Source organism: Mesoplodon densirostris, chromosome 7 (genome assembly GCF_025265405.1).
Source record: "Mesoplodon densirostris isolate mMesDen1 chromosome 7, mMesDen1 primary haplotype, whole genome shotgun sequence".
NCBI lineage: Eukaryota > Metazoa > Chordata > Mammalia > Artiodactyla > Ziphiidae > Mesoplodon > Mesoplodon densirostris.
In genome coordinates this window covers 32,916,666-32,938,224 of record NC_082667.1, presented here as the reverse complement: position 1 = coordinate 32,938,224, position 21,559 = coordinate 32,916,666, and the positions used below count along the sequence as shown (strand labels likewise).

General features: G+C 37.1%; 1 protein-coding gene across 1 annotated transcript in view; it reads left to right on the top strand.

The window, feature by feature from the left end:
- Positions 1 to 21,559, top strand: part of ANO3 (anoctamin 3) — a 393,002-nt gene that overhangs the window by 116,394 nt on the left and 255,049 nt on the right. The window contains 2 exon segments of the mRNA XM_060103704.1: positions 1,137 to 1,191; positions 1,193 to 1,211. Coding sequence (XP_059959687.1) covers positions 1,137 to 1,191; positions 1,193 to 1,211 — 74 coding nt within the window.

The following is a 21,559-nucleotide window of genomic DNA, read 5'->3' as shown; positions in this document are numbered from 1 at the left end:
GGATTTTAGGAACTCTAGGCCAGAAATGGGGATGAATACCAAATATGTATTTCTTATTATAAGTCACAACATCACACATATAATATACTAATTGAATAAGCTAGGGAACTTTTATTGGAAAAAAAAGCTTGCTAAGTACAAGTCACTGTGACAAACATCGATGGATTGGGAATGGGGATGAAGATACAGAAATGAATTCAAAGGTTTGGTATCTACATTCAAGGAACCAGTTGTATAATGGGGGAGGCATACAGATAAAGAAATTACTGTAATTATAAGCATAAGAAGCTGTTAATTGTTACCACTTATTGAATACTTACTGTGAACTAGGACCTATGCCAGAGACTAACATACAAATGCTAATTAACATGCACAAACTATTTTTTACAACAAGATTCCGAGATTATTATTCCTATTTTGCAAAAGAAAAAAATGAGGTCAGAAATCTTAATCTCTCCAAAGTCATATAACTAGAGTGATGAGAATGTACTATCCATTACATCTTATTAGGTATCTTTTGAGGCTTGGAAATATTTCTGTAGAAAGGCTTATTCAAAAGGAATAATTATTTCTAAATGGAGGTGTTACTTAGAAAATTGCCTTTGAAAGTAGCCTCAGAGTTGAGTCTTATAAGAAGAGTAGATTTTCCATTGACTTGGGGGTAGACAAGTCATTTTAGGCACAGAGAACAGATTGAATAAAATCCCAGAGGCAAAGAAGTAGAAGTCATATTCAGGGAATTTTGGTGATTAAGCATATATAATAAGAAGAGCAGGGAGTGAGCAAAGAAAATGATGCAGCTTTTGAGGTTGGGTGGGCAGGATATTAGAAGGGTGTGTTACTTACCCAGGGCAAGTTAATTGGAAAAAATAGCCATTCTAAGTTCTTTCAAAGATGACAGCTCAATCAGCTTGCATAACAGGGAATAGAATCTACCCACCTGCTTAGTTTCTAATGCAATTTACTGAAAGCTGTGTCTTCCTACACACTTCTTCATAACTAATTTGACCTATACCAGATAGTAGTTTTACGGCAGCTGCAGTCAACATGAAAAGCTCTTTTTTTCATGATAACTTTCTACTCTCTTTCTGGTCTATTGAGTTTCTAAGCAAGTTTTTTCTTGTTCTTTGTTCCCTCTTGCAAAAGTTTTGCTCTTCTCATCGTGGGCTTGAAAATAGTGTGTGGGTTGCCAAAAGGCAAATACAATGAAGGTGAGTTTTGAGGTTGGTTTCAGGTGCTCCCACTAACTTTTTTCTTCAATATAATGGAGGAGCAACTCCAGAGTCTTTGTGGGGTGTGAAAATTTAACACAAATTTCCAGGATCACATTCATATTATTAATTATTATGTATTTTATTTAGTTTTATCCAGTAAAGCCAATCTACTGACACCAGGTTTTGGTGAAGGAAAGTGCAGCATTTATTGCAGGTGCCATGCAAGGCCTATGGGCAGCTAATGTTCAAAAGACCCGAACTCCCTGATGGGTTTCAAGGAAGGGTTTTTAAAGGCATGGTGAGCGAGAAAGTCTCAGGGTACATGATCAGCATGTGCACAATTCTCTGATTGGTTGACGGTGAGGTAACAGGGTGGTGCCACGGGGGGTTAGCATCATCAATCCTCAGGCTCCAGCCAGTCTGGGAGCTATGTGCTCATGGTCATTTTGCAGTTAACTTCTTCCATCTGGTGGGAGTTTTAGTATCTGTGAAACAGCTCAGGAATGTGCATCAGATGCTATTATCTATGTCCTTCAGGGAGGAACTAAAGATTCTGTGACTCTGCTGTATGGCTGATCCACTGTTTAAATTGATACCAGTTCTCTTGGCCCAATTGCTATTTCTTTGTTACTACATGTTCACATTTTTCTAATCATTAATTTTTGAGCCATTTTGTGACTCAGGGAGGCCTAGGAGACTAAAGTTTTTCTACAAACAAGAGGTGGGCAAAGGACATGGAGGGGTCTGTTCTGGGAAGGCCCCTTAGGATCCTGCTCAGTTACATATCCTTATAGTGAAATAGCATTTACTTATAAGTGTCTAATACAAGAGCTTACATATAAAAAACCTTTGTACCACTTGTTTTTAAGAAACGAACTTACATTATAAAATAACTTGGTAATCTAAGTATTAGTAAATTAATCAGCAAAAAAACACTGTGTAAACAATGCAATATATACTTAGTTATATCTTTTAATGTGAGACATTTAATGTAGATTTCACATGGTGAGGGTTTAATTTATATATATGAATACACACACATATCTACATATATAAGACAGCAAACTGCCCTAAAAACCTTTAACTGTTAAAAGTTAACAATATAGCAACACATAATAAATGAAATCAGGTAAATGCAAAATATACTTAACGATCAGCTCCTTTTTAATCATAAAGAGAAAGGCCAAGCTATTGGTTAACCAGTTGCTTGGTTATTGGTTAATTAAGTTAACCAATTAAATTACCAGGGTTAGATGGAGAATAGATCACTCAGAAGGTAGATAGTTCAAACAATAAAACATAAAACAGAGAGACAAACATGGGCAATACTTTTTAGAGAACTTTGCTTAGAAGAATTTATTCTGGCCTAAGAGATCCCCTTACCCCAAAAACAAATTGAGATGTGTACATTGAGTTATCATAGCTTAGTGCTATTAACCTTTCAAGTTATATAACTCACTTGCCTTGATTCTAGGCTTGACAGAAATCTTTGGACTAGAATTTATTTTCCAGTGTGTGTGGTGTGAATGTGTGTGTTTTGGGAAATGCATGTGCTGGATATATGATATGACTGCCAGTCCTCAAAGCAGTACTGTTTCCTATGACATAAGATTAATTTTATTAGTATCATATTGGTATTATTTTATTCCAGGTTTACTGATAGATCATTGACATATGTGTAGGATGTGATGATTTAACACACGTGTATATTGTAAAATGATTATCAAAATGAGGTTAATTGATACCTCTATTTCCTCACAAAATTATTGTATGTGTGTGTGTATGTGTTGATAAATTTTAAGATCTATTCTCTTAACAACTTTCAAGTATATAATACAGTATTGATGATTATAGTCACCATGCTATACATTAGATCCCCAGAACTTATTCATCTTATTGTTAGAAGTTTGTAGACTTTGACCAACATCTCCCCATTTCCTCCTCCCCTATACCCTAGTAATCACCATTCTACTCCATGTTTCTAGGAATTTAGCTTTTTTACATTCCACATATAAGTGAGAACATACAGCAGTTGTCTTTCTCTGTCTGACTCATTTCACTTAGAATAATGCGCTCAAGATCCATTCATGGTGTCACAAAAGGCAGGATTTCCTTGTATTTATGGTTGAATACATATACACAATGGAATATATCACATATCCCATCTTCTGTATCCAATCATCCATTGGTGGACACTTAGGTTATTTCCATGTCTTGGCTATCATGAATAATGCTGCAGTGAACATAAGGGTGCAGATATCTCTTTGATATCTTAGTTTTATTTCTGTTGAATATATACCTAGAAGTGGAATTGCTGGATCATATGGTAGTTCTATTTTTAATTTTTTGAGGAACCTCTATACTGTTTCCATAGTGGCTTTGCCAATTTACATTTCCACCAACAATACACACGGTTTCCTAGTCTCCACAGCCTCATCAATACTTGTTATTTCTTGTCTTTTTGATAATAGCCATTCTGACGGGTGTGAGGTGATATCTCATTGTGGGGGTTTTTTGTTTTGTTTTGTTTTGTTTTTGCAGAACGTGGGCCTCTCACTGTTGTGGCCTCTCCCGTTGCGGAGCACAGGCTCAGCGGCCATGGTTCATGGGCCCAGCCACTCCACGGCATGAGGGATCTTCCGGGGCCAGGGCACGAACCCATGTCCTCTGCATTGGCAGGCAGACTCTCAACCACTGCACCACCAAGGAAGCCCTCATTGTGGTTTTTATTTGCATTACCCTGATGATTAGTGATGTCAAGCATCTTTTTGTGTACTTCTTGGCCATTTGTATGACTTCTTTGGAAAAATGTATTCAAGTCTTTTATCCATTTTTTTTTTTTTTGCTATTGGGTTATGTGAGTTCCTTATATATTTCGAACATTAACTTCTTATCACATAGGTGATTTGCAACTATTTTCTCCCATTCGTAGGCTGCCATTTTATCTTGCTAATTGTTTTTCTGTGCAGATGCTGTTTAGTTTGATGTAGTCCCACTTGTATATTTTTGCTTTTATTGCTTTCATTTTTTGCAATTCTCATCATATTCAAAAAACTGTTTTTAAGACCAGTATTAAGGAGCTTTTTCCTTGTTTCCTTCTAATAGTTTTACGCTTATAGGTTTTACATTTAAGTCTTTAATATGAGTTAATCTTTTGAATAGTATAAAATAAGAGTTCAGTTTCACTCTTCTGCATGTGGTTAGCCAGTTTGCCCAGCATCATATTTGTGTTATTAATATATCCTATGAACTTTGTTACCCTGACTCCACCTTTAAAAAGTTTCTGCTTCTTTCTGTCAAAGTCACATTTCTGAGACCGCAACTAAAAATCAGTCTCTCACCATTGTAAGTAAAGCCACCTGAGGATGTCCCTTGACAACAGTAGACTAGCTTTTCTGTGGTATAAAGTTTGCTGTTGTCTTCTTTCTTTGCTGTTTAACATCACTCATTATTTTGCCTCTATTTTTTTATATTAAGTAGCATATAGAAGAAATTATCAGAAATTTCTACATACCCACAGAAAGGAAATTAGCAAGAAGAAATAGTGAATCAATGAAAACTCACATGAATAAAAACAGGCTCTTATATAACATTAATGGCAATAAGAATGTTAGCAGGAACTGGTATTTATTGAGTTAGTCTATGTACCAAGTATTATGTAAGCCCTTTGTGTGGGATCATTGATTCCTCCCAGCAACTCTATGAGACCAAGACTACTATCGATTACAGATTAGGTAAATGAAGATTGGACATGTGAAGTAACATGTTTGTGGTCTAGCTACTTCTGCCCTCATAGGGGCCTGAACCAAGACATGAAACCAGGTCTGTCTTTTGAAGAGCTCTTGAACATTCAGATAGTAGTGTGATACTAAAAATCAGTAACATACAAAATTTCCACCAACTGTGGAAATCAGAATTAGATGTATTGTTGGGAAGGCGAGTTGTTAGTTTGTCTTCAGACATATCCAAGAGAAATAATTCTTACATGATAAATCATCAAAATCCTGTGTGTAGATGAATAAATTATGGAAGAGGATAAGGATAGCTTACTAGGTAACTCTAAGTTGATTTTTTTAATTCCACAATTCCACAGATGTTTTTATTTTTACCAAAAGTGAATAATTTCACTTTTCACATTTAGATTCACCTGTGGTATTTATCTCGGAGAGGCAGCAGCAGTGAGTGGTGGCTTGAAGCGAGATCTTAGTTCCCTGCCCAGGAATTGAACCTAGGTAGCCTGGATGAAAACCAGGAATCCTAGCTACTAGACCAGCAAAGGCTAGAGGCTAGAAGCAAATTTTCCTTGGCTCTTGCCTCTGTTTGAAAGCAAGAATGTTTCAAGGAGGCAAAAACTGTAAAAACAGGTGCAAAGTTTATTATTAGAGGCACAGCACAACAAGTGGGAGAGCACACAGAGAAACAGTTTATTTAAGACAGAAGCAAGGCAGAGATACACACCTGGAGAGAAAGGGTGTGGGTGTCCTCCCCAATGAGGAGTGCAGTAAAGAGGCAGTTAAATCATTTATATAGGGCAGTTCATCAGGGTCTTTGTTTATCTTTGGCCAATTATCTGGTTTCTTTTTCCACACCTGACCTGCCCTAGGACCCTGCCCAAAGTGCATGCGCAACTTTTTTCCAAGATGGATTTCAGCCCAGAGGCCTATGGGACGGCCTTAGCATCACATATTATGGGGTGGTGCCCCCTCCTTTTGACCCCCAAGGAGCCTTTCTGCGCATGTGCAGTGTTTCCCTTGTCCCAAGGATGGGAAATATATGACCTCTTGATCTTTTACTCAAACAAGGTTTATCCCCTTTCTGTTCCTGCCGTGACTGTTATCTTAAGGTGTCCACAGGAAAAAAAGTCCAGCTATTTACACTGTTACTGTTGTTATTTACATCTCGAAGTGCAAACAGGAGGCTGGCTGTAAATACCTAGTCTAGAGCCCACCTGCCTCCTTCCTCAGGAAATGTAAACAGGAGGCTAGTTGTAAATGCATAGCCTGGAGCCCATCTATCTCCTGCCTTAGTATTAAACGGCATGTCCTTTCTATCCTACTCTACGAAAGTTTCAGGTAGGGTTTTTATATCAAAGAATTTCCATTTATAATGAAGAAATTGACATCCAGGGGCTAACCTGTCTCCTTGTTAGCAAGGCTTAGGCTTCCAAGGCTTTCCTGCTCCAGGGCTATGTGGCCCCAAACCAGACCTGTCAGGAAAGAGGGCCTCTTGTCTCCTCTCTGATGCCCAATGGAAACAATCCGCTGTACATTATACCTATTTTTGTATATTTCTTAGTGTCAAGTCAGAGTATTTACTAGTTTGTTTACTCCTGGGGGTGAGGGGCGAGTTTTGTTGTATTTGGCTTTTTATGTGTTGTTTTGTTTTGAATTACTTTAATGAGATACGATTTACATATAAAAACTCTACCTAATGTTAACAATGTGATGAATTTGGAGATAAGTATACACCTATGAAACCATCTCTGCAATCAATGCCATAAACATATCCATCACCTCAAAAATTACTCTTCTGCCCTATTCATTCTTTCATCCATTCATTCATTCTTCCATGGTAAGTAGAATGTTGGTTACTAGGAGTTGGGGGAAGGGGAACATGCAAAATTGTTGGTCAAAGGTTACCAAACTTCAGTTATGCAAGATGATTAAGTTGTGAAGATCGACGGTATAATGTTATAGCTGTGTTATATACCTAAAATTTGCTAACAAGGTAGATAGATTTTATGTTGCATTTGTTTCAATGCCTTGTCCCTACTCCACTGCACTTATTTTTCTTCACAGCACTTATCTGATATACTATATTTTTTGTTGTTTTTATATTATTACTTTTCTAATTCCATTAGATTGTACCCTACATGAGAGAAGGAAGTTTTGCTTTGTTTAGTTTTTTGTTTTGATCACTATCCTCAGTGCCTAGAACAGTGCCTGATAAATGGTAGGTTCTCAAAAACATTGCTGATGAAATGAACTACACAGTAATGTGTCTTTAATATGTAGAACTGACAGAAGTTTATGCAGTACTCTATTAATTTTCCTGGGGTGAACTGTAGCATCAGTTTGAGCTCCTCAGATAGCAGTCTCTGCTCTATGTGTCCTTCTGAAGATAGTCATTAGCCAAGTCCATGACTAGTGTGTACACATCACTAGTGTGAGGCAGAGCACTAATTGCCTCCCACACTAAGGCTTTATTGGTCTTCCAGTCTTAATTAAAGCCAGATTAGTAGCTATGGGGAAATTCCTATGATTCTTCTGGGATGTTGGTCCAGATTTCCCCCTTAATATATTCAAAGTTTCTCTCTTCTTTTAACACAGTTATTATTCTCCTGGACATGGTAGATGCTTAAATATCAAAGGAATATACTTTTCTTCCATTTTCTTAGGAAAATCTGTTTTAAAATAATTCCAAATCCTTGAGGGAGAATGTAATTTAATTTTCACTGTTACAAACCAGAGGTTGTTGTTCCTACTTACGATTTGTTCCTAAACGACAGCCTAGAAAAGCCCAATCTTTGCACCTAGCCATTCTATCCTCTGAATAAGAAGAGGAAGCTAGAAGATCTGTACAAAAGTATGTGCAATGAAGTGATCTTCTTTTATTAGGACATGTGCTCACTCATTTATCACAGCAGTGTAGTGGTTCTTTTTGCAACAGACATTGAGCTAGGTGAGAAAGCACATGAAGAGAGACTGAAAACATTAGATTCAAAATTAGAAGAACCAAGATTGAGTCAGAATGGGGCATATAATAGCAGTGTGACTTTGGCAGCTCAAATTTCTTTGAGTTTCATATTTTTTATTAAGAAAATGAAGGTGTTAATACGTATTTTACAAACTTGGATTTTCTGAGCATTGGAAGAATTACTGAATACATTAAAACAAAAACTTTTGTTTTTATATGAAATTAAATATTATCATAAAAAGTTTCATAATATAATAAGAAGAGGGTATATAAGAAAGAGAGAGAAAGGGAGAATGACTGCCAGGGTTCTTTTCTCAACATAAAAAATTCAGCATGAGAAAAATATATAAATGTTTGAAGTAAAAAGCAACTACATGGCATTGAAGTCAACTACATGGGCTTTAGAGTCAGATTATCTGTGTTTAAATCTAGGTTATGCATTGCTCTCACTGCATGATTTTGAGTATTTACTTAATCCCTTTGTTTTTCAATTTCCTCATTTATAAATTTGAAATAATAGTATTGGTCTCATATGGCTAGTGTGAGGATTGGGATAAGCGTTTAGCATACCGAGCTCCCGTGTTGTTATTTTACGTATTAATGTTATGAATATTGTAAGTGGGGCAGCACACAAAATTCCTGTTGCCAAGAGTGGATTTTCAGGAGTGCCATGCAGAGATGTGAGGTGGTCCCTTAGTATGATAAAGGAGAATGGCAAGTTGGCCATCTTTCTCTTCTCTCTTTTTGTCTTTCTTTGTCTTCTGTATATTCATGTTTCTACTTTCCAAAGCTTAGGTTGTCCAGGGCCCTTGCTGCAAACCCATCTGGTGCTCAGAGATCTTGGCTCTTCCCTTTTTGGGAGTACAGTGTGCAAGGAACAAGGAGTACAGAGAGTAAATCAAATAAGTGACAAACTGACCCAAGTCATATTAATTATGACCTACTGGATTTTTTCTTCATTTTCAACAAGCGGTGGTCAGTGAATAAAATGAGTGAAGAAGCAAGAAATATAGACTCTATCTGGGTATTCTAATGACCTCCCAAACCAAAAAGCATGCTCTATAAATATAGACCATCATCATCATCATCATCATCATCATCAAGCCATATAACATTTTATAATTATTATAGTTTAAAATCACATTTACTGATTACTAGGTTTGATCCCAACAGTTTTATAGTTAAATAAATATTATTGTTTTTATTTACATGTAATCTTTGTGTCCTTTTTATAAATTCTAGACAGGTCTGTAAGTATGTTATTAAAAAAAACAGCTGTAGATGATCACACTCACCTATGGTATTCAGATGAATGGTGAGCAATGTGATCTATCAGTCCACAAACATTTCGTAATTATATATGATTTCCTACCTCCTTATATGTTATTTCCTATCTCAGTCCGTAAAGATCCACTTCAGTTGGGTAGAGTCCACTCTTTTTTTCTAGTCTCTATCCTTTTTTCCCTTTTAAAATCTCCTTAGTTTTTCTAAGCCTCTGTTCTCCTTCTTGTTTCCAGCACCGCTCTGAAAATCTTTGCTGCAAGCTGCTTGAAGGGGGTTGACACGAAGCTCAAAAAAACATCTAAAATATTTCAGGGTCTTGGCAGGACCTTTGGGTGAATTAGGCAGGCAGTTTATAATATTACAAAGGGAATGATGAATGAAACTAAATCTCAACTTCAGGAGAAGTGTGATGACTTGGAGGGAGAATGAGAGAGGAGGCACTGACAGTTCAGTTCCACTTGACCCTTGACAAGCGATAATGAAGTTTCAGTTTTAACACGTCTCCAATTTTTCAAGAGAAGTTGCAAATGAGGGTATTTATCTAAATATCTCAATTTAGAATATTGGCAATACTTTCAAATCCTTAAAAAAAATGCTGTGTAAGTCTAATAAAATGACCCCAAGAACAGATTTGTTCTTTGTCCATCAACCTGAAACCTCTGCTTTATACCCTTCAGAAGTTTGTGAGGGGACAATGTAAAGAAAATGTAGCCCTGTTAATATCGACTTCCCTTCATCAAGCAGCTGATGAGTTATGCCAGTCTGTCACTTTATTCTGTTTGACTAAAGACCTCTCCTCTTTACTAGGGGCGGGGTTGAGAACAAAAAGGGTGAGTAGAGAATAAAATTATCTCCTGCTGCTCACGAATGAGGTGTCTGTGGCTCAAATATTTGCTCTAGATGGGGTCACCATAGGTTCTAGTTTGCCAGGGACAGTCCCTGTTTATACCTGCTGTCCCACCCAGTGTAATAATTAATAGTTCCCCTTTCATACCCAGAAGTATGCAATTAGGTAAATAAATTATGTGGTGACATTAGTGCTGGTTAACACACATGTGATAGCTATTGAGAGACCAAAATCACTTGAATGCAGAGAGACAAGTAAATATTTGCTGGGTACTATATGAGATCAAACTGTTACAGTGTCTAGACTCAAAGCCAGGTTAGCTGACTCTAAAATCAGAACTCTTTCCATAATCCAGGCTGTCTTAAAGTTTTACATTAAGCTTTAGAGACCTATTTTACAGATACTGGAACTAAGGCTAAGAGAAAATGTACTCAGGCACATCTCTTAGGAAGTAACAGAGCACAGAAATCTAACTAAGATCTTTTGAGGTCAAGGCTGCATACTTTCCTAACTGTCTCCCTATTTAGAAACCCAAGACTAATCATTATACTATACATGACAATCACTACACTAAATGTACAATTTGGTGATGCATCTGTTAAGGGAAATAGACTCATAGAATAGGACTAATAATTGGGGAGGCAAGACTAACTGGCATAAAAGAATCAGAGAACAACTCATGATTCTATATAATTAAGTGCTGAGTTATTTAGTAAGGATAAAGAAGTTCAGAAGAGACTCTGTGTGGGCTGGTATATTCAGGGAAGAGGTGGCATATCAACTACGCCTTGGAGAACTTGGGTGATGAACAGCGGGTGGAGAACATTCCCACAAGAGAAAACAAAGAGTATTTTTGGTTGTTTTTGTGAGGCAGATCAAGGAATATATTCTGACCCCAAACTGAGAATGTGTGCTGGTGAATCAAGAGAAATCTGGTGGATAAATTAAGTTGGGCCAGATTATAAGATTTTTTTAATGTTTAATTTTGTTTTAGCCATACATACACATAACTTTACATAAATGCATAAATGTGTATTCAAATGTATAGTTATACACACGCTTTAGAATGTATAGGCATTTTTCTTTTTTCCCTTTTTTGGCTTCCTTCTCTCCCTTTCTTCTTCTATCCAGCTGTGTTAATCCACCCACACCCATGTTAACAAACTAGTATGTAGCTTTGTATATACTTTAACCCTGTTCAAATAATCAGATAGACTTCATGGTAGGATAAATCATAATTTACCATATTGCTGCGTCTGAGTTTTGTTTCCAGTGTTTTTTCTACCAAGATCAATGATGCAATAAAGACCCTGACATACAGGTCATTATTTATGGCTGCTATGTTTGTATGGGATAGACTTCGAGGAGGTGGATTATTGGTTAAAATAGGCTCTCATATATCACAGTTCCAAAGCAATGTATGAAAGAATGCTTTCCCCAACATCCCCTATAAAAATAGGTATCATGGCTCCTTTCCGTTGTTACTAATGTGAAGGGCTTAAAAATACACCTAGTTATTTTTTTTTTATTTTTTATTTTTTATTTTGCTGTACGCGGGCCTCTCACTGTTGTGGCCTCTCCCGTTGCGGAGCACAGGCTCCGGACGCGCAGGCTCCGCAGCCATGGCTCATGGGCCCAGCCGCTCCGCGGCATGTGGGATCCTCCCGGACCGGGGCACGAACCCATGTCCCCTGCATCGGCAGGCGGACTCTCAACCACTGCGCCACCAGGGAAGCCCCACCTAGTTATTTTAACTCATATTTCCCTGACTGCCAGAGAAAATAGTTTTCCCACTTTATTTATGATGTTTTTAGATTATGATCTGCGAATGTGGTCTGTAAATACTCTACATTTTTCTTTTATTTTTTTCTGTTGTGTCTTTTTTTTCTTCCCTCCCTCTCTCTCTCTTTCTCTCTCTTTTAAATTTATCAATCAGGGTTTAATCAGGGAAGCAGAATGAGAAATATTCTAAGTATTATAGAATAGGTATTTATTTTAGAAATTGGAATTTACCTAACTATAAGAGATTTTGATAAAAGTGGTCCAAAAAGGGATGTTGGAGGATCGGATAAAAGCTGCTAATCAGCCCTTCTGTATCACTCTTATGGCAGACAATTAGGCAATTTGGAATGGGACCGTGATGGAGCACTGGTGGAGCAGCCCATGGAAAAGCTATTGCCTCTGCACCTGCTGGTGGCATGGCTTCTCTACAGGAAAAAAAAGCTGGTTACGGTGCCAGGAAGAACAGGGGTCAGCTAGAACCTGTGTGCACCTCAGTGTCATTCTCTCATTGCTTGTAAACACAATGACCTTCAGAGTTCAGTGGCTGCTGCTTCACTTCAGCTTTCCTAGCCATGCGCAAATTTCTCTCTTGATTAGCTTTAAGCTGGAACCACACAGGGAAGGCAATTTCGGAAAACATAGTTGTAGCTTAGTGAGGTTGACAAAAAAAGGTGATGTGACAGTTTGTTCTGAAATACAAAGATAATGCATGTTCTTACAAAATTCTGTTAAATGAAATGTTCATTGATTGTAGTAAGTCATCTAGATGGCTTTTTGTTTACTTCGTTCTACTATATTGTTTAAATTTTTAGAGCAGTATCCAGCCTCTTCCATTACAATTGCAAATTTATTAATTTCTCGATTTTCTAATAGTTTTCATTTTGTATTAAAAGCTATACAATCTAAATGGGAAAATAACTTAAAAAAGAAGAGATACATGTATATGTATAACTGGACCACTTTGCTGTACACCTGAAACTACCACAATATTGTTAATCAACTATATTCCAATATAAAATAAAAAGTTAAAATAAACAGATGAATATTAAAAAACAAAAAGTATATATATTAAAGAAACCAAAAAAAGCTGTACAGATTGGTACAAAAAATACATGACTTATGTTTTATTTATAAATTATACCTTTATCTTTACATAATATGCCTCTGACACTTTAGTCATTGTAATGTGAAATTCCGTCTTAACTGATATGAATATGCTAGATTTGCTTACTTTTTTATTAGCATTTACCTGGAATCACTTTGACCATCTCTTTATTACTTTGCCTTAAATATTTTTATTTCTTAGAAAGTGCATATCTTGCCTTTAATCCAATACACCTTTCTTTTTCTTTTTTTCTTAACATCTTTATTGGAGTATAATTGCTTTAAAATGTTGTGTTAGTTTCTGCTGTATAAAAGTGAATCAGCTATATGTATACGTATATCACCATATCCCCTCCCTCTTGTGTCTCCCTCCTGCCCTCCCTATCCCACCCCTCTGGGTGGTCAAAAAGCACTGAGCTGATCTTCCTGTGCTATGCAGCTGCTTCCCACTAGCTATCTATTTTACATTTGGTAGTGTATATATGTCCATGCCACTCTCTCACTTTGTCCCAGCTTACCCTTCCCCCTCCCTGTGTCTTCAAGTCCATTCTCTACGTCTGCATCTTTATTCCTGTCCTGCCCCTAGGTTCTTCAGAATCATTTTTTTTTTAGATTCCATATATGTGTGTTAGCATATGATATTTGTTTATCTCTTTCTGACTTACTTCACTCTGTATGACAGACTCTAGGTCCATTCAGCTCACTACAAATAACTCAATTTCATTTCTTTTTATGGCTGAGTAATATTCCATTGTATATATGTACCACATCTTCTTTATCCATTCATCTGTCAGTGGACACTTAGGTTGCTTCCATGTCCTGGCTATCGTAAATGGTGCTACAATGAACATTGTGGTACATGTCTCTTTTTGAATTATGGTTTTCTCAGGGTATATGCCCAGTAGTGGTATTGCTGGGTCATATGGTAGTTCTATTTTTGGTTTTTTGGGTAACCTCCATACTGTTCTCCATAGTGGCTTTATCCATTTACATTCCCACCAACAGTGCAAGAAGGTTCCCTTTTCTCCACACCCTCTCCAGCATTTATTGTTTCTAGATATTTTGATGATGGCCATTCTGACTGGTGTGAGATGATATCTCATTGTAGTTTTGATTTGCATTTTTCTAATGATTAGTTGATGTTGAGCATCCTTTCATGTGTTTGTTGGCAATCTGTATATCTTCTTTGGAGAAATGTCTATTTAGATCTTCTGCCCATTTTTGGATTGGGTTGTTTTTGTTTTTTGTTTTTTTTTTTTGATATTGAGCTACATGAGCTGCTTGTATATTTTGGAGATTAATCCTTTGTCAGTTGCTTCATTTGCAAATATTTTCTCCCATTCTGAGGGTTGTCTTTTCATCTTGTTTGTGGTTTACTTTGCTGTGCAAAAACTTTTAAGTTTCATTAGGTCCCATTTTTAAATTTTTGCTTTTATTTCCATTTCTCTAGGAGGTGGGTCAAAAAGGACCTTGCTGTGATTTACGTCACCGAGTGTTCGGCCTATGTTTTCCTCTAAGACTTTTATAGTGTCTGGCCTTACATTTACGTCTTTAATCCATTTTGAGTTTTTTTTTTGTGAATGGTGTTAGGAATTGTCCTAATTTCATTCTTTTACATGTAGCAATCCAGTTTTCGCAGCACCAATTATTGAAGAGGCTGTCTTTTCTCCATGGAATATTCTTGCCTCCTTTGTCAAATATAAGGTGACCATATTTGGTTGGGTTTATCTCTGGGCTTTCTGTCCTGTTCCATTTATCTGTATTTCTGTTTTTGTGCCATTACCATACTGTCTTGATAACTGTAGCTTTGTAGTATAGTAAGAAGTCAGCGAGCCTGATTCCTCCAGCTCTGTTTTTCTTTCTCAAGATTTCTTTGGCTATTTGGGGTTTTTTGTGTTTCCATGCGAATTGTGAAAGTTTTTGTTCTAGTTCTGTGAAAAATGCCACTGGTAGTTTGATAGGGATTGCACTGAATCTGTAGATTGCTTTGGATAATATAGTCATTTTCACAACGTTGATTCTTCCAATCCAAGAACATGGTATATCTCTCTGTTATTTTGTATTGTCTTTAATTTCTTTCATCAGTGTCTTATACTTTTCTGCATACAGGTCTTTTGTCTCCTTAGGTAGGCTTATTCCTAGGTATTTTATTCTTTTTGTTGCAGTGGTAAATGGGAGTGTTTCCTTAATTTCTCTTTCAGATTTTTCATCATTAGTGTATAGGAAGGCAAGAGATTTCTGTGCATTAATTTTGTATTCTGCTACTTTACCAGATTCATTGATTAGCCCTAGAAGTTTTCTGGTAACATCTTCAGGATTCTCTGTGTATAGTATCATGTCATCTGCAAACAATGACAGTTTTACTTCTTCTTTTCCAATTTTGATTCCTTTTATTTCCTTTTCTTCTCTGATTGCTGTAGCTAAAACGTCAGAAACTATGTTGACTAATAGTGGTGAGAGTGGGCAACCTTGTCTTGTTCCTGATCTTAGAAGAAATGCTTTCAGTTTTTCACCATTGAGAACAATGTTGGCTGTGGGTTTGTCATATGTGGCCTTTATTATGTTGAGGTAGGTTCCCTCTATGCCTACTTTTTGGAGAGTTTTTATTATAAATGGGTGTTGAATTCTGTCAAAAGCTTTTTCTGCATCTATTCAGATAATCATATGGTTTTTTTCCTTCAGTTTATTAGCATGGTGTATAACATTGATTGATTTGCATATATTGAAGAATCCTTGCATTCCTGGGGTAAACCCCATTTGATCGTGGTGTATGATCCTTTTAATGTGCTGTTGGATTCTGTTTGCTAATATTTTGTTGAGGATTTTTGCATCGATGTTCATCAGTGATATTGGCCTGTAGTTTTCGTTTTTTGTGACATCTTTGTCTGGTTTTGTTATCAGGGTGATGGTGGCCTCATAGAATGATGCGGGAGTGTACCTCCTTCTGCTATATTTTGGAAGAGTTTGAGAAGGATAGGTGTTAGCTCTACTCTAAATCTTTGATCGAATTCACCTGTGAAGCCGTCTGGTCCTGGGCTTTTGTTTGTTTGAAGCTGTAATCACATTTTCAATTTCAGTGCTTGTGATTGGTCTGTTCATATTTTCTATTTCATCCTGGTTCAGTTTCGGAAGGTTGTGCTTTTCTAAGAATTTGTCCATTTCTTCCAGGTTGTCCATTTTACTGGCATATAGTTGCTTGTAGTGATCTCTCAGGAACCTTTGCATTTCTGCAGTTTCAGTTGTTACTTCTTCTTTTATCATTTCTAATTCTGTTGATTTGAGTCTTCTCCCATTTTTTCTGGGTAAGTCTGGCTAATTATCAATTTTGTTTATCTTCTCAAAGAACCAGCTTTTAGTTTTAGTGATCTTTGCTATGGTTTCCTTCATTTATTTTTCCTTTTTTTCTCTTCTGATCTTTATGATTTCTTTCCTCCTGCTAATTTTGGTTTCTTTTGGTTCTTCTTCCTCTAATTGCTTTAGGTGTAAGGTTAGGTTGTTTATTTGAGATTTTTCTTGTTTCTTGAAGTAGGATTGTATTCCTTTAAACTTCCCTCTTAGAACTGCTTTTGCTACATCCCATAGGTTTTGGGTCATCGTGTTTTCATTGTCATTTGTTTCTAGGTAATTCTGATTTCCTCTTTGATTTCTTCAGTGATCTCTTGGTTATTTAGTAGCATTTTGTTTAGCCTCCATGTGTTTGTGTTTTTTACATTCTTTTCCGTAATAAATATCTAGTCTCATAGCGTTGTGCTCGCAAAAGATACTTGATGTGATTTCAATTTTCTTAAATTTACCAAGGTTTGATTTGTGACCCAAGATAGATCTATCCTGGAGAATGATCCATGAGCACTTGAGAAGAAAGTGTACTCTGTTGTTTTTGGATGTAATGCCCTATAAATATCAGTTAATTCCATCTTGTTTAAGGTATCATTTAAAGCTTGTGTTTCCTTATTTATTTTCATTTTGGATGATCTGTCCACTGGTGAAAGTGGTGTGTTAACATCCCCTACTATGATTGTGTTACTGTTGATTTCCCCTTTTAGGGCTGTTAGTATTTGCCTTATGTATTGAGGTGCTTCTTTGTTGGGTGCATAAATATTTACAATTGTTATATTTTCTTCTTGGTTTGATCCCTTGATCATTATGTAGTGTCCTTCTTTGTCTCTTGTAATAATATTTATTTTAAAGTCTAATTTGTCTGGTACAAGTATTGCCACTACAGCTTTCTTTGGATTTCCATTTGCATGGAATATCTTTTTCCATCCCCTCACTTTCAGTCTGTATGTGTCCCTGGGTCTGAAGTGGGTCTCTTGTAGACAGCATATATATGGGTCTCGTTTTTACATCCATTCAGCCAGTCTATAGTCTATGTCTTTTGGTTGGAGCATTTAATCCATTTACATTTAAGGTAATTATCAGTATGTATGTTCCTATTACCATTTTCTTAATTGTTTTGGGTTTGATTTTGTAGGCCTTTTCCTTCTCTTGTGTTTCCTGCCTAGAGAAGTTCCTTTAGCATTTGTTGTAAAGCTGGTTTGGTGGTGCTGAATTCTCTTAACTTTAGCTGGTCTGTAAAGGTTTTAATTTCTCCAACGAATCTGAATGAGATTCTTTCTGGGTAGAGTAATCTTGGTTGTAGGTTTTTCCCTTTCATCACTTTAAATATGTCCTGCCATGCTCTTCTGGCTTGCAGAGTTTCTGCTGAAAGATCAGCTGTTAACCTTATGGGGATTCCCTTGTATGTTATTTGTTGCTTTTCCCTTGCTGCTTTTAATATTTTTTCTTTGTATTTAATTTTTTGTTTTTTGGGGTTTTTTTTGCAGTGCATGGGCCTCTAACTGTTGTGGCCTCTCCCGTTGCAGAGCACAGGCTCCAGATGCGCAGGCTCAGTGGCCATGGCTCACGGACCCAGCCGCTCTGTGGCATGTGGGATCTTCCCGGACTGGGGCATGAACCCGTGTCCCCTGCATCGGCAGGCAGACTCTCAACCACTGCGCCACCAGGGAAGCCCTGTATTTAATTTTTGATAGTTTGATTAATATGTGACTTGGTGTGTTTCTCCTTGGATTTATCCTGTATGGGACTCTGTGCTTCCTGGACTTGATTGACTATTTCCTTTCCCATGTTAGGGAAGTTTTCAACTATAATCTCTTCAGATATTTTCTCACACTCTTTCTTTTTCCTCTTCTTCTGGGACCCCTATAATTCGAATGTTGGTGTGTTTAATATTGTCCCAGACGTCTCTGAGACTGTCCTCAATTCTTTTCATTCTTTTTTCTTTATTGTGCTCTGTGGTAGTTATTTCCATTATTTTATCTTCCAGGTCACTTATCCGTTCTTCTGCCTCAGTTATTCTGCTACTGATTCCTTCTAGAGAATTTTTAAGTTCATTTATTGTGTTGTTCATCATTGTTTGTTTGCTCTTTAGTTCTTCTAGGTGCTTGTTAAATGTTTCTTGTGTTTCCTCCATTCTGTTTCCAAGATTTTGGATCATCTTTACTATCATTACTCTGAATTCTTTTTCAGGTAGACTGCCTATTTCCTCTTCATTTCTTTGGTCTGGTGGGGTTTTACCTTGCTCCTTCCTTTGCTGCATATTTCTTTGTCTTCTCATTTTGTTTAACTTACTGTGTTTGGGGTCTCCTTTTCACAGGCTGCAGGTTTCTAGTTCCTGTGGTTTTTCGTGTCTGCCCCCAGTAAAAGAGGTTGGCTCAGTGGCCTGTGTAGGCTTCCTGGTGGAGGGGATTGGTCCTGTGTTCTGGTGGGTGGGGCTGGATCCTGTCTTTCTGGTGGGCAGGTCTGTGTCTGGTGGTGTGTTTTGGGATGTCTGTGAACTTAGTATGATTTTAGGCAGCCTCTCTGCTAATGGGTGTGTTTGTGTTCCTGTCTTGCTAGTTGTTTGGCATGGGGCATCCAGCACTGGAGCTTGCTGGCCTTTGGGTGGAGCTGGATCTTAGCATTGAGACAAAGATCTCTGGCAGAGCTCTCACCGGTTGATATTACTTGGGGCCGGGAGGTCTCTCGTTGTCCAATGTCCTTCGTTCAGCTCTCCCACCCTGGAGGCTCAGGCCTGACACCAGGCTGGAGCACAAAGACCCTGTCGGCCACACGGCCAGGTATGTGGGGATTTTCTTGCCTTTTGAGAAGTCTGAAATCTTCTGCCAGGTTTCAGTAGGTGTTCTGTTGGAGTTGTTCCACATGTAGATGCATTTTTTATGTATTTGTGGGGAAAAAGGTGATCTCTACGTCTTACTCCTCTGCCATCTTGAAGGTCCCCCTGCAATAGGAGACTCCACCAAAGACACCAACCTCCACAAGAATTAGTGGTGCAGAGGCACTTTTTTCAGAGGGTTTGAAGCTTGCTTTTTTATTTTTCTTTTCCTTTTTGCTTTGTCTAGTTTCACTCGTACACAGGGTGCTTTCTGCGGAGACCTCTCACCTGGCACTTCAGATCAGAATGCCTAGTGAGAAATGGCTGCGCTGACACCTCAGCTCAGTGGGCTTCACCATTTGTGGAAGTGCTGCCCCTGACACTACAACTCAAGATGGTCAATACATCTGTTTTGGGGGGGGGGGTTGATTTGTTTTGTTTTGTTTTTTGAGGTACGTGGGCCTCTCACTGCTGTGGCCTCTCCCGTTGTGGAACACAGGCTCTGGACGCGCAGGCTCAGTGGCCATGGCTCATGGGCCCAGCTGCTCCGCGGCATGCAGGATCCTCCCAGACCGGGGTACGAACCCGTGTCCCCTGCATCGGCAGGCGGACTCTCAACCACTGCGCCACCAGGGAAGCCCCATACATCTGTTTTTTAATGGGAAAAATGAGTTTGTTTATATTTCGAATATTGGCTGATATACTTGATTTTAATAATTTCATTTTGCTTTGAATCTATTATTTATGTCCATTATTGAGTGCATATTTTCCTTTTCCTTATTTTTCCTGGATTGATCAGGCTACAATACATTTCATTTGTTTTCTTCTTGAACAATTTACTGTTCTTTATCCATTCATTAAATACTACTTTCATTCTCCTTGTTCTTATAATCAGATGCTTTAACCCAAATTATTTTGCCTATTAAGATACATGCTTCTCTTTGCCTCTTGTTTTATCCCGTTCAATAAAAGAAGGTCTTAAGATTGTTTTCACTTTTCACTCTTCCTTTCTCATGCTCCCTTCCCTCATTAGACTTCTGTAACATTTTTACTTCCCCCACTCCCAACTACCTGGACTTGTTGAAAGAAGTGATAACTAACTAGAATTTATTTTATAGTATTTCCTTTCTTTTAAATATATCTTAATTACTCTAATATTAAGTATCCCTGGAAATTGTATTATTAATCACTTGAATACAATTAGATAAGTATATATAAACATGATACTACTATATTTTATTCTTCTTTTATCTTGAGGTATCTCTTCTGATTCATCTTTTTTTTTTTTTTGTAGTAGCATCTTTCCTTAAGTGTTTAACCAAAGAAATTATGTAAGTTATGTATCCCTCAAATTACTGCAAATCCTTAAGTGTCTTCCTGTACTTAAGAATAAATTATATCCTGCCTAGGTATGTGATTTTGGTATGAAGTCATTTCACCATCAGTCTGAAGAAACGATTCTAGCTTCCAGTATTGCTGATTAGAAAGTCTGATGGCAGTCTATTTTCTGTTCCTTGCTCAATATTTTAGCAATTCTTAGTGATAAAACTAATTTGGGGATTGGAAAATACAGTTACTAGCATTAACAAGCAAACTTTCCCTAAAGGAACCATGTGCAACTTTTTGTTTTTATTGTGTAAAATGTAGCATTATAATTTTTTCCAAATGTTCAACCATTGTTTTACGATAAAACACCACAAACTTGGAAGACTTGAAACTTCAAACATCTAAGGTTTATACAACCATTTTCTATCTATTCTTAAAGTAATTACAAAGATGTACTATTTCTTCCCCTATAAAACTTGCAAAGACTAATTATATATCCCTACTGAATTTGGCACATAGATTCCAGTATATATTTGTTAAATGTACTGAAAAGAAAATATGTAGTTTTCTCCTATTACTTGTAGAAATTACAGGAAGGGAGGAAGAAGACCTTTATTTGATATAAAATATGATTTACTGAATATTTTCAAGGTGATATAATGTAATCTATTCAGTGATGCTAAAATATTTTCTTTAGATTTAATGAATACAAAGGCTATAATTGACACATTGATTATTGGTTCATAAATGGTTTCAAGTAACCAATATTCATTTTTAAAGTAAATTCAGTGGTGTCTCATTAGTTAAATAATTAACTCAATAATTTTTTCATCCTATAACTTTTGTTTTGGCAAACTCTGTGTCTCTTCATTACATTACAATGTTCAATTTCAGATCTCACTCAAGTTGAAGTTGCACAAAGCTTCTATTTGTAGATTTACAACAGTGAAGATTTTCTGTACTATTTCCACTATTTTCCTTCAGAGGGGAAAGAAGGCCAACCATATGGATTATATTTCTGAAGTTATAGCACATGAAATTCTCTTCCAGCAGACAAGAATCCTGGAATATGAGGAGCAGAACAGACCTTAGGGAGTACCTAATCCATCAGTCTTATTATAGATGAGCCACCTTGGGCCAAGAAGGCAAAGTGAT